Below are 13,693 nucleotides of genomic sequence, written 5' to 3'. Positions count from 1 at the left end.
CAAAATTCAAATGAGTGGCAGAAGAAAATCAATGATATTTTGGACATAAATGGCAGTGGCACTGAGGGATTCTAGGACTACTGGCCAAAGATTTCATAAAGAAATAGTCCTCTAGGTATCAAACCATTTTCTTCTACCAGTAGACTTGCAAAAAAAGTAGAGCCCTGTCTTTATTAGGAAAACGAACTTATGTCTAGTAGTGGCAGATTTATGATTTGAATTTTGGAGTTTGAGTGTTAAAGGTTTAAGTTTTTGAGATAGAAATAGAGCACGAAATTGCAGAAAAAGAAAATTTAGGGCTGGTTTGGTATTACTGTACTTTGAAAAAAAGCTGCTTCTGCTGTGCTGTGAGAATAAGCAGCTGTGAAATAAAGCAGCAGAGTGTTTGGTAAACTTTTTTGTAAAAGTGCTTTTGAAAAGAAAAAAAAGCAGTATTAGAGTGTTTGGTAAACTTTTATGTAAAACAGATGTGAAAAAAGCCGGTTTTTCAAAGCTAGGTTTTGCAGCTTCTTGTTTTTGGCTTTTTTTCATCCAAAACTGTGAAAAAAAACTGAAGCTGAGTGTTTACCAAACACAAAAACAACTCCCAGCTTTTTTTTATAGCAGTTTTTTTCAGAATCACCTCAGTACCAAACCAGGTCTTAGTCTATTCTTTGAGGCATTCTATTGAAGACTTGGTGAACTTGTGATTATCAGCCAAATCATGTTGCATATTGCCAACAAATATTGACATATACTGAAGCAATCTGATGAATGATATCGAGAAAATTTATCAAATATTGTCAAAGCATCCTGTCGAGATATGCTTAGTTAGTAAGTTATGTCAAACACTTGATAGATATAAAAAGGACTATCTTGAACTCCTTTTAGGGACCAATGTTCATCCGTACATTATGTCACGAGTTTACCACCATTGTAGAATTAAGCTTTAATATTATCATCGAATCCTATGTCATTATACTATTCTGTTCTCATAATGTAATGTGATTCGTAATTTTTTTTCTTCACAAAACAGTAATTACAATAGTAGGCCAGAACACCACTGACGAAAGCTCATTTCATATAAGTTGTTTTGTTTTAGAACAAATTAAATTTGAAAAAATTTAAAAATGTTGAGTTTTATAAGAAAAGCAATCTTCTCTCTTCTCTTTCTTTCCACTTATAAAATCCTCATCAGTAAGCTCAATCTCTCACCTCACACTCTTCACACTTGTTTCTTTCTTCTCTCACTTCCCACCATCCTCTGTGTAATTCCAAAAACCCATTACTTTAATTGCAGCTGAAACAAAAATGGTGGCGAAGAAATCACGGGTTGTGATCATTGGAGCGGGAATGGCCGGCGTCACGGCGGCGAACAAGCTGTACACTGCTGCTGGGCCCAGGGACTTGTTCGAGCTCGTGGTTGTGGAAGGCGGGGAGAGAATTGGCGGCAGAATCAACACGTCGGAGTTCGGCGGTGTCCGGATTGAGATGGGAGCTACCTGGATCCACGGCATTGGAGGTAGCCCGGTTCATAAAATTGCTCAGGAAATCAATGCGCTCGAGTCGGAGCAGCCGTGGGAGTGCATGGACAGGTCCTCCGACGAGCCCACCACCGTCGCCGAAGGTGGGTTGGAGCTGGAACCGGATGTGGTGGACCCCATTTCGTCTCTCTTCAAGAACTTGATGGATTATGCTCAGGGGAAGGTGTTTGATGAAAGTTCTGAAAGAGTGTGCAATGGCGATTTTGAATACAGTGAGCTTGGAGATGAAGCTTCCAGGATTTGTGCAAGCAATGGCGGCGTTGGGAAGCTCAGTGTCGGCTCTTTCTTAAGGCGAGGTCTTGATGCGTATTGGGTTTTGACGAAAAACCGAGATGAGCAGGTCAATGGCAATGGAAATTGGAGCAGAAAGTTACTGCAAGAAGCCATCTTTGCAATGCATGAGAACACCCAAAGGACGTATACATCAGCCGGTGACTTGTTAACTCTTGATTACAATGCTGAAAGTGAGTACCGGATGTTTCCCGGCGAAGAAATTACCATTGCTAAAGGGTACTTGAGCATTGTTCAATCTCTAGCCTCTGTTCTCCCACCTGGGTTGATCCAATTGGGCAAAAAGGTCACAGAAATTCAATGGCAGCCGGAAAATCACACGCACAGTGGCTATGAATCCGAGACAAGGCCCGTGAAGCTCCATTTTTCTGATGGGTCAGTTTTGTTAGCCGATCATGTTATTGTCACAGTCTCTTTGGGGGTGCTCAAAGCTTCGATTCGCCAAGATTCTGGTATGTTCAATCCACCTCTGCCACGTTTCAAAACCGAGGCGATTTCGAGGCTTGGATTTGGCGTTGTTAACAAGCTGTTTCTGCAACTGGGTTCAAATCATCCTCCTCTAAAGTCCCAAGATTTCAGCAAGTTTCCATTTTTACAAATGGTTTTCCACAGAGCAGACTCAGAGCTCAGGAATAAAAAGATCCCATGGTGGATGAGGAAGACGGCTTCTCTCTGCCCTCTCTACCACAAGTCCAACGTTCTGCTTGCTTGGTTTGCAGGGAAAGAAGCACTTGTGCTAGAAGCACTTTCAGGTGAAGAGATTATCAATGGGGTTTCACAAACAGTCTCCAGCTTCCTATCACACACATCACACTCCCATGAATCGTGCAATGGGAACGGGAATCCAGAGGGGAATTCAGTAAAATTTTCCAAGGTTTTGAAGAGTCAATGGGGTAGTGATCCTCTGTTTCTGGGATCATACTCATATGTAGCAGTTGGATCAAGCGGTGAGGATTTGGACAGCATGGCAGAGCCATTGCCATCTGATGATTCTGGCAGTGCCACTAGTTCTTCACCTCCCCCACTACAAATTTTATTTGCAGGGGAAGCTACACACAGAACCCATTACTCTACAACCCATGGAGCTTACTTGAGTGGCCTCAGGGAAGCCAATAGGCTTCTCCAACATTACCAACATGTTGGGGTTTAGACCAATTATTAGTAGGATTTGTATTTATTTTTGGAACATTTATTTCTATGAAATATTAATTAATTTTCATTTTTCATGTTGAACATCTTTGCTTCTCTTTCTTTAAAGTATGGCATCAATTGGACAAGTCACTTTCAATTTTCCATTCCCTTCTCTTTGATTGTGAGATTGTAGCATTTTGTCGGGAGGCGATTTTCACATTCATTTTCTTTTTCTGCACACTCCTTTTTTCGGGTTTCCAAATTATATAAATTAAAGCTGAATCAAGCAACAAAAATAAGAGGAAGACTGTAGAAGCGAAAAATGGGAGTGTGAAAAAAAAAAAAACAAAGGGATGCCACCTCTCTTCCCTATCAAGTGTCGTTTTTGGGATTGCTCAATGGACAGGATCCGATAAACCCGGTCTTTCCAGCTAGGAGTCTTTCCATCCGTTCCTTTCCCACACTGACTACTGTCTGTGTTTCGCTGCCCATGACATTGTGTTCTTCAATCCCATGCAACAAGAGTATACCTTCTCCTCTCCACCACGAAATTCCAAAGCCATTTCTTTGATGATAGAGTTGTTTTCTCAATTTAAAATTGATACAAGTGGTTTCTGAGAGCGTCTATTATTAATCTTTTGATTCTTCTATGAGAACTCTTCGTTAAATTGAATGTATTTTTTCAAATCAACTCATCTCTTTGAACTGTGATTTTTTCAATAACAAAGATTTTTCACAGAAAGATCAAAATAATTGACAACGGACAATCTCAGGGGACTACTTCCATCGATTTTAAATTTCAGGGACCAAAATGAAGAGTTATGATAATTTCAATGATCATTTTGGCTAAAAAGCCGTTCTTCTTTTAATCCTTTGTTAAGATATGAGTACATTTTTTTTTGTGTTTGTCTCCCTGATCAAGTACCAATTCATACGATTCTATAATTGTCTCCTCGTGTGTCATGTGACAAAAGAGTTGTTCTTCCTTTTATTCTTCTATTGATCCTTTGTTAAAATTAGGGCTACATTTCTCTGTGTATGTCTCTCTGATATAGTACCAATGCATACAATTTTATAGTTGTTTCCTCGTGTGTCATGTGAAAAGAGAGTTGTTGTTTTTTCCTTGTATTATTCTATTAATCTTTGTTAAAGTTAGGGCGACATTTCTTTGTGTTTATCTCCCTAGTCACGTACCAATGCATACCATTTTATAGTTATCTTCCCGTGTGTCATGTGAAAAGAAAGACAATTGAATGAGCTGGCTAAAATCTAAGAAGGTGAGACTCAACGTATCTCTTCTCATTATGTGACTAACAAGTTTGATTGAAAGAAATGTATAGTTGATTACAAGATAAGTTTTCTGCTTTAGGTCACTATACATATACATATACATATAAAGCTTTTCGTGTCTTTAACAAGAAGTAGAGTTGCATATGCGCACACACAAAATTTAGCCCTCAATGCATAGAAACAGTTGCCCACCCACTTGACACTATTAGATTTTGCTCTGTAGCAAAATCCATGCATTGCATTAACGACAGATAATGACTGGTCACAAGCAACACTAACAACCTAAATATTTACACCAGATTCTTCTGTCCCAAACAATGCTTTGATAAATAACATGAGTTTCAATCCCAGCCGTTGGATTGCCTGTCTTGATTCCAATCAATGGTTCCTATTGGCCTTTCAACAAGGTCCACATGGATTAATAATTGACTAAGCTATGGATTTTCCATCAACAATACTAAATGGGCAAACAACAAATCACATGATTTAAGGCACTTGGTTCCAGGGAGACAACAATTCTTGTGAGCTTATTGGCTCCGAGGTAGCAACTTGTTTATTTGCATGAAACAGATTTACCGTCATCATGTAATATTTTAGTTCAATAATGTAATGATATGTAAAAATAAATTTACTCATAACATTAGATTATTATATTGAAACTTCAGAATAATGATGAACTCGTTCTATATAAGTCATTTTTTGACTTGGAAGCCTTGTGTTGAAGAAAGTTGAGGTTTCACCATAAAAGCAATTGACAATATGAGGAGTAATCTAACTTACTCATAAGTTCATACAATGTCTCTTATTTCCCTGATATGAGATTAATACTTTGAACACCCCCTAAACTTATGGTAAATTTTAGAGCCTAGCATGTGAATAATACAAATCGAATAACGTGGAGCATGTATGGTCCGTTTGACTTCACACATGGAACAACTTGCTCTGATAGTGATACAATGAAAAAGTTTAAGTTTCATCATAACATCAATCAGTAATAGGAGAGTAGTCTAACTGCTTAATTATAAGTCCACACAAATGTTCTCATTTTGCATATATTCTCAACATGTGTGGTCAAATCGTGAGCTATTCATAGAGGCTCCATTATTGTAAGATATGTAGGGGAAAAAAGGGAGAGAGCATCCTCGCCAAATCTTTTTTGTGAGAATCCTTCAATTACATTCGTTCGTCGTATATTGTGTGGTCAGTTTTTGTTAGGTACTATTTATATTCAATTTTAAATAAAAAAATTTACAATGATTTCTAATCGCACGATGTAAGATGAACGGATGTGATTGGAGGATCCTCAGGATCCTGAAAAAAAAGAGAAGAAGGAGAGAAATTTAGGGTTTGGTCCACTTGTGTCTTCCTACCTCTTGTGGACTTCAATCACCCTTTGATGATTGATCATATCAGAGGCCCTCTGTCACCATGTCCTTGTCTGGCTCAAAAACAAACTACTGAGAATCTCTCTATTTCCAACCCTACCTCCATCCACCCACTGCCCTAATCCAACATTTTGATTACTTACCTTGACCCTCTTTTTAGCCTCTAATCATCATTATAACGCCTTTGGTTAAGGATAGTGCACACTAATTAGTAAATTTATTCTCAAGAGAAAGCTTAGCTATCACTTGTATAGCGTACATTTATGCTACTATCATCACGTGAGTGGTGATTGAGAGTGAGAGTGATAGAGAGTGGAGATGTGCACTCGTTTCATGTATAAGTGTTAAGTGAGACAAGAAGAATGATGGATTATGGATGAGATAGGGAATCTCTTCAATATTTTTGGAAGATATATCTATATCCTTAATATCCAGGCAGAATCTGTCGTTAAATTTACACATGTTTCATGTGAGTGTAAAAGATCAAAAAAAATATATATATGTTATTCAATTATCCGAACCCTAAAACTCCTCTCGATGCCTAATCCAACTTCTACTTACCTTGACCCTCGTATTGCATTTCGCGTGCAGTCTTTCTTTCTTTTCCACCTCTAACCAACATTAAAACTTTTGGCCAAGAGTAGTACACATTTAGTAAATTGATCGCAAGAATGATATTAGTTATTTCGGATTGTCACTTGACGTGAGATGAGAATAGCTAAACAATGTCTCCAACGCTGAAGATAAAACCTGATTCATGGAAAGTTTTCTCGATTCTCAGTGGCTAGGTACCAGATCCAAACAGTTGCCCTAATATCTGATGATACAAACCCTAAAAGGTTACGAACTTAGCCGTGCTTTTCAATTGTCAAAACCCCAATCATAAGAGCACTTCGCAAAACCAATAAGAAACCGACACACCAAAGAGGAAATAGGTAATGCTACACAAGCTTTTACTTGAACTAGATTGTAATATTTTCACAGTTCAACTTCAATGTCTCCGCTCTCCTCCTTGATTGCTTAACAGTAGCCAATCTCTTGAAATTTTGACCACTAGTTAGGTTTCTGGCTGTACTTCGAATTGACGACACGTGCAAATTGTGCGGTTGACAGTGCAAGAGGTTTCCCTCGTTTCTTTAAAGATATGATTCAACTTTTCTTGAATAGTTTGGACTATAGAGTAGTACAGACTCTACATAATGAATGGCAGTGGCGAAGCCACGTGAGGGCGAGGAGTGGCGATCGCTACTACCCTCGTCGGGAAACAGCACTGGAGATCTGGATTCGCCACTCCCCTCGCTGGAAAACTCACTGGTTCATGACATGAAACCTTGCCGGCAACAATTGTAATTTGTTTATATTGATTAACTATGAAAGACATTACTATATAAAAAGATTTAGTTGTTGCCATTTTTCTTTAATCTTGCATTCTTTTAAGTTCGCCCCTCCCCCCAAGAAATCCTGGCTTCGCCATTGATGAATGGTAAATATTGATTCTACGATTGATTTTAAGAAATTGAACGGTGAAAATTGTTTAAAAAGCCAGACTCAAACTACTTGATAGGTTAGACTACTAAAAATAAACCTGATATGAATTAATGACTAGTTCCATTGTTCTTGCAAAACTAAAAGAGAATTTCATATATCGTTTCCCCTTTACACCCTAGGGTTCAAAAGTCACTCGCAAGATTGACCTTCTGATAGTATAAATAACCCTTTAAATAGTATTCATCTAATTAATAAAGAATATAAAATTTGTAGAATAAATATTCTGATAACATAAATACGTCTGATTAAAATGTGTCCTAATGAAATAACTTAAGTAATAGAATAGTTAATGATTTGGTGAATCAAATCATATTCCTTTACAAATGGTGAATCTAGTGTCTTCCACCTTTTGACAACATTTATTTTTCTTCAAGTGGCTAACATCTTTAGTCCAATGCTTTTCTTACAAATGTTAGATTCTAAGTTCATAGATGATATATTTATTTGAAGCTGTCTGCTTCCTTTATTCTCCCTAAATGAAAATAGCTTTGCTAGCTTTAGTGAGAGCCAATGATGTTTCAAAGGGGAGATCAAAACTTGTTTTTAAAGTAAGTTATCTTATTGGCATCTAAGATTTGCTTTTTTTTTTTTTTTTTTTTTTTTGTTTTTTTGTTTTTCTGAAAAGGAGACGGTAGCGATTTTATGGTTTGCAATAAGAGGGCCCTTCTGGGAGTTTGAGCATAAATTCAATTCTATCTAATTGTTCCACATTGTTTAACTTAAAAAGTTATCTTATTGGCATCTAAGATTTGCATTTTTTTTTTTTTTTCTGAAAAGGAGACGGTAGCGATTTTATGGTTTGCAATAAGAGGGCCCTTCTTGGAGTTTGAGCATAAATTCAATTCTATCTAATTGTTCCACATTGTTTAACTTAAAAAGTTATCTTATTGGCATCTAAGATTTGCTTTTTTTTTTTTTTTCCTTCTGAAAAGGAGACGGTAGCGATTTTATGGTTTGCAATAAGAGGGCCCTTCTTGAAGTTTGAGCATAAATTCAATTCTATCTAATTGTTCCACATTGTTTAACTTAAAAAGTTTTCCACATTTTATATCGTCTAGTCCCTTTTATAATGTAACTGGAAAAATGGACTGTGGAGAGCAAACGTTGGGCTTTAACCTTGGGTTTGTGAGAGAGAGAGATATATATATATAAAATAAATATATTTAAATCCAATAATTTATTTTTTAATTTCGAATTTTATTTTTATATTTTTGTTGAGAAAAAAAATTAATCCGTACACCCCTTCTGTTTGATCAGTCACCTCCCAACTTTATACATTTTGTGAATAAGTGTATGAATATTATATATACATGCAGCTGCATCTCTATCAAACATTACCAAAACTTGTCATACTAAGAGAATCATTGAGATCTTGATTTAGATTATTGAATCCTGGTAAAACAGACGTCATTCGAACTACAAGTAGTAAGTAGGGACAAAATTCTGTTTCAAGAACATTATGGTACACAAGCCTTGATCTTTATTTCATTTGTCTAATTTAAGTTTCATTTCATTCACTTTGTGTCAATATATATAGTTGATTAGCATAAGATTTGTATACATGTTTCGAATTTATTTATGCAATATATATATATATATTTGATTGATTGTTGATTCCGTTCCAACAATCCCTTGACTAGAAATATATTAGGGAAATCATGTTTTTACACCAATTCTAAAGATCATTGGATGTGCCGTTGATAGTTAGATTCCTTATTTAATGATTTAAAGAATAAATTCAACCATCACTCACCATATTATGTGATTTATAAAATATGATTCAAGTAAATAGTTTTACAACATCACCTAACTAAAGAGCATATATTCTATTGGCCAATTTATAATTTGGAGTTGGAAGTAAGAATCTAGGGTCTACTCATAGGGGAAAGGGTCTTAGTTAGCTAGGAGTTTGGAGACTTCCTAAAACAATAATATTTCTAATTTCTACTTCCTAGATATTATATGTCCTTCGATGGAAGATATATATCATTTTCTACAACTCTCATTTTATTTGGCCTATATTTTATTGTGTTTATATATTTTATTATGTTTACATAACTTGTTACGTAATGAGGTTCCGCTTTCTAAATCGAAGATATTATGTCTGCAACGCTCATTACATTAAAGGTATATTTCATTGTATTTACAACCTCATCAAGTAATTTTCATTGTGTCTACAACACACCAATTACGTGATGATGTTGTAAACACAAACACGTACCCTAAGTGATATAACAAACTAAATTAAAAACAAAAATACTAAAATGACGGTGTATCAAATCTGTCAACCTACTTGACAGTAATGTCCTACACAGCAATTAAAGGCACCATCTTCCTGTTTGGATTTGTCCTTCTGATAAATAATGGTCCATCTATGTTTGCAACTAGCTAGTCAACCAAAAGACAAAAGTTGCTTCTGATGTCGATTGCCAAATTTTTGTTTCAAACTTCATGGTATATTCTATATATGTAAAAGAGGGAAGTGAAAAAATTGGATGTCTACGTCTTATTTCTTACAGTAATTTCATCACATATACTGAATGAAAACGTTTGTTTCAACTCTTGGAACAAAGTATCAAAGAGTATAAATACAAGAACTTGAGTTTTTAACAAACTGCTGCATGCAAAATTAATTTTAATTTCAAACATGAACTTGTTTGGAAGTGTTTTTAAAATGGTTGAAAGTTTTTTGGACGAATCCTTAGTAAAAATGTAAGTGAATCCTGAAAAAGCACTTGAAGCTGCCTACAAGAAACATAACCAGTACTTCTTGCAAAAAGCACTTCAAGTGCTTTTGGAATCCAAAAAGTTTCCTCTAAAAATGCTTTCAGTCATTTTAAAAGCACTTCTAAACGAGTCATATGTTGTATACTACTCACTCTAAAGGGGACATGAAGCCATACCTAGCATCATGGAGCTGCAGAGGCAAGTTTTGGGCCCTCGACCTTGCCTTGCACCAACTGCTAGACTTGCTCTTATGCGAGAGAGGGAAGGCAACTATAGTCGTCTAATAACCTAGCCTCGTGTAATCTAGTGACTCAAAATGGGTCCAATACTATTATCTTTTTTGTTAAGTTTATGATAAAATTAAATTTTAAAAAAGATTGTAATATCCTAAACCATAAGAAAAAAAATCTCTTGCATTGATATGTTTTATTTATTTAACACATAGATATCATAGATTTTGTTATATTTATCTATGTATATCACATTTTCTTTAGTTGATAATCTATTTATATCACGGATAAATCATTTTTAGTTACCTATATTACAGATACTTTTTTCTTGTAATTTACCGATTAAGAGTTAGTTGATTCATTTCTATCTTAAATATATTTCGCTTGAAATTAGGCTACCATCCTATGAATTTGCCGAACTTCCATTTTTCTTAATATAAAAATATCGATATACTTAAAAAATATATATATTTCGCTTGAAATTTTTTGTAGTCTTCTTCCGATATGGATATTGTTTCATTTGGACTCACTTTGAGCAACAACATGTGCTTTTTACATGTGGATCCAACGAACCCTCATTTTTTTTTATTTAAATTTAATTGGGCCTGTTCAACTCTCTCAGGCTTTATTTAGTATGGGCTTCAAGAACCAGGTCCACTACGAAAAAGCTTAAACGCTTCATTTTGGCGCGAACCCACACAACCGCCGTTTGTGGCCTCCGAGTCAGTCTCTCCTTCACTCCACCATGACCACCTTAACGGAAATAACTGATCTCTTCGCCAGGCTCGCCGTCCACCTGAAAATCCCAAACGACACGTCGTTTCCTCCTCGCACTTCCAAAGAAGACCCAGACGACGCAGCTCTGGATCTCTCGATTTCCGAGCTGAACCAATCTCTGAACCCCAACGGCGATTCTAGGGTTAGGGTTTTGGACACGGTCCTATCTCTGATGTGCTTCAAAGCTCCCAAGGTCAGGTCTTCTCTCAAATTAGGGGTTTTGATGTACAAACAAATGTTGGATTTTGGGAATTTCTCATCTGTGTATTTGTGTTCTGTTGTTTAGGTTTTCGATTCGGAGATTGAGTATTTAGTGAATACAATTGCTGCGGTGTTGTTGTCTTCCGTTCGTTGCAAGATTTTTCGGTATCCGAAAGACGAGATTTTGCTGATTGGGAGCTCGATTTCTCAGCGGGATTGCGGGCATTTGATCGAAGCTTGTGCTGATGTTCTTGAGAAATTGGAGGGACATGGTGTGCATACAATCCAATACCAGCTCACGTTTTGTATTCAAATTCGTGTTTAAAATTGTTTCTTATTCTGTCAAGTAATCATCTTTGATGATATTGATTCTGAGATAAGTGATAACTGTAGTTTCAATGTGTTTGAAGGTAAGCTTTCGGATTCGTTATTATGTGCCATTGTAAGAGTTGCAAGTTCTGCATCTTTGTACCGGCACCAGTCAATGGCCGTTCTTGGAGTAAAATCAGCGGATGCAAAAAATACCGTGATCTCAAAGCTGCTCTGTCACTTGCCCAGAGAAAAATTCCTTGAAAACAAAATTCCGTTCAGGTTGTTGGAAGTGTGTTTTCTGTAGTTTGCAATTTCTTGATCTTTCCCACATGTTTTTGTAGTTATAAATATGGGAGTTCGGACTTCTTCGCAGGCTGCTATTGTGGTATCTTGACCCATTAATTTTGAAGCGCGATATTTCAAACATTTTGCAAGAAACCATGGAAAGGCCATTCCTTTGTTTGAGTAGGGAATTTCATGAGAATAACGCTTGGCGCTCCATAATCACATCGTTGGTACTTTCGCCCATTATGTTTGTTGAGGCAAGAGCTTTGTTGCACCGGTGGTTTCTGGTGACGTAAGTCCTATTTCTGATTGACTGACCTTTAAGTTTCTTTCTGTTGTATATTATGATCAATCTTTTGTCATAATCGTTTGTAATTTGATTTAATATGGTTTGTTAATGTAGTTCACTCTCTCATCAGGGGTCTAGCTTCTGTGCTTGAGCTTCTAATTCAGTTGGTTTTGATGACATTAGACGTGGTTTCAAGACCAATGTTCTGGGGCATATCAGCTGAAGTGGGAGCAAAGTTACCATTTTTTAATGCTTATTTTCCGTACAACCAACAGTTGTTAAGGACCTTGGCTGGACCCCTCTCCTACGATGGTCTCCAACAGTTAGTGCACTACACAATGGACCCAGTCCCTTGTGCCCAGAAACAACTTTATCCGACTTTTAAGCCGCCTGCAGTGAAGGTTGCAACAATCGATCACAAATCTATCTGGTAATTTCTTACCCCATGAATCCATGTGAAAACAGATGGCATCTGCACCATCTCAGTCCTACAAACCAAGACTGATCCACAAATGTTGCATAGGTCTCTGGCCATCAACTTCCCAGATTGGTTCTACCTTGCTTCTGCATTGCTCTTCTCAGAGAAAAGTACTCATGACAGTTGTCATCCCGAATGCATATTGGCAGCATCCAAAGTTGGAGATACACACGAGGAGCTTCCTTATGGTTCTGCAGCGAGGTACCTTGCCTGGATTTTGAGTCCTCTTAGTAAATCTCACCACAGTTCGCTGGCTGATTGTTTAGTTAAATCATCAGAGTCTTCGGCTTTAAAGCAGTTTGGATCTGGTTCACATGACAAGGAAATACATGGCTACAAGAAGAAACTCAAGAAACCGAAATTGTGTGAAGAGGAATCTACTTCCATTGTAGTCTGGCTCAACGGATTCAATAATATATACACAAGGTATTGCAATGAAACAAGTGAAACAAAACTGTCTTGTGGTCTTAATCTGCCGAAAAATGTCTTGTTTCGGAGAATCCCGCTAGGCATCTTGCTCGGTTGTCCCCATCGAATCAACGAAGATGAATGTGAATTGCTGCTGCATTATGCCGCAACTGGTAGAATTTTTCAGTCAAGGGAAACCAGGACTACTGGATTGAAGCATGTAAAATGGATCTCCAAAGGGCATACGAACTTAACTACATGGAATGATGAATGTAATGAAAAGGAGGCTTCGGCAGGTGCCTGTCTAGTCTTCAGTTTAACCGATATCATTGAAAGTATGTCTGCTTTGCTGTTTGAGACCGAAGAGGCTGGCGCAGACTTTATCTGCCAGGTGAAAATGCAGGTCAGCAAATACTTGATAAAATGCATCAAGAGGCTAATCCAACTCAAAATTGACAATGGAAACTGGGAGGTAATGGATCTCCGCCGTAGATTGGAGAAGTGGAGGCATCAGGGACAAGAACTACCAGAACTCAACAAAGATTTAGACGATGTCATTCCATTCTTGATTTAGCGAATATGTTCTGTTTCATGAATGGGGAAAAGACTACGCAAAGCAGCAGTTCTTCGATACAGAACCCCAGTGCATCCGCCTTGCCTCATCAGCGTTCATCTTGGGTCGAAATTTTGGGGTCTTTTCCGGGTGCTCACGATGATGTCAAACGGATCTTGGAGCGGGGATCTGAGAAAACATACATGTTTCTCTCTGTTGTACCAAAAATATTTACATAGAATGAAGTAGGGGACAAGTTTTCTCG

General features: G+C 37.2%; 2 protein-coding genes across 2 annotated transcripts; both read left to right on the top strand.

Annotated features, from left to right (window-relative positions):
* The first annotated feature begins 1,020 nt into the window (after positions 1 to 1,020).
* On the top strand, positions 1,021 to 3,086 carry LOC137748202 (probable polyamine oxidase 5). Its single transcript, XM_068488313.1, has one exon. It carries the CDS (start codon positions 1,291 to 1,293, stop codon positions 2,962 to 2,964), a length of 1,674 nt encoding a protein of 557 aa, XP_068344414.1. The 5' UTR covers positions 1,021 to 1,290; the 3' UTR covers positions 2,965 to 3,086.
* A 7,760-nt stretch (positions 3,087 to 10,846) lies between these two features.
* Positions 10,847 to 13,600, top strand: LOC137748637 (uncharacterized). Its single transcript, XM_068488802.1, has 6 exons — positions 10,847 to 11,095; positions 11,189 to 11,375; positions 11,514 to 11,694; positions 11,789 to 11,992; positions 12,120 to 12,419; positions 12,513 to 13,600. The coding sequence occupies exons 1-6, from the start codon at positions 10,871 to 10,873 to the stop codon at positions 13,447 to 13,449; spliced, it is 2,034 nt and encodes a 677-aa protein (XP_068344903.1). The 5' UTR covers positions 10,847 to 10,870; the 3' UTR covers positions 13,450 to 13,600.
* Positions 13,601 to 13,693: the final 93 nt, after the last annotated feature.

This window comes from Pyrus communis, chromosome 10 (assembly GCF_963583255.1).
Source record: "Pyrus communis chromosome 10, drPyrComm1.1, whole genome shotgun sequence".
Lineage (NCBI taxonomy): Eukaryota > Viridiplantae > Streptophyta > Magnoliopsida > Rosales > Rosaceae > Pyrus > Pyrus communis.
The sequence above is the reverse complement of the archived record's forward strand: the minus strand, read 5'-3'. Positions and strand labels throughout refer to the sequence as shown.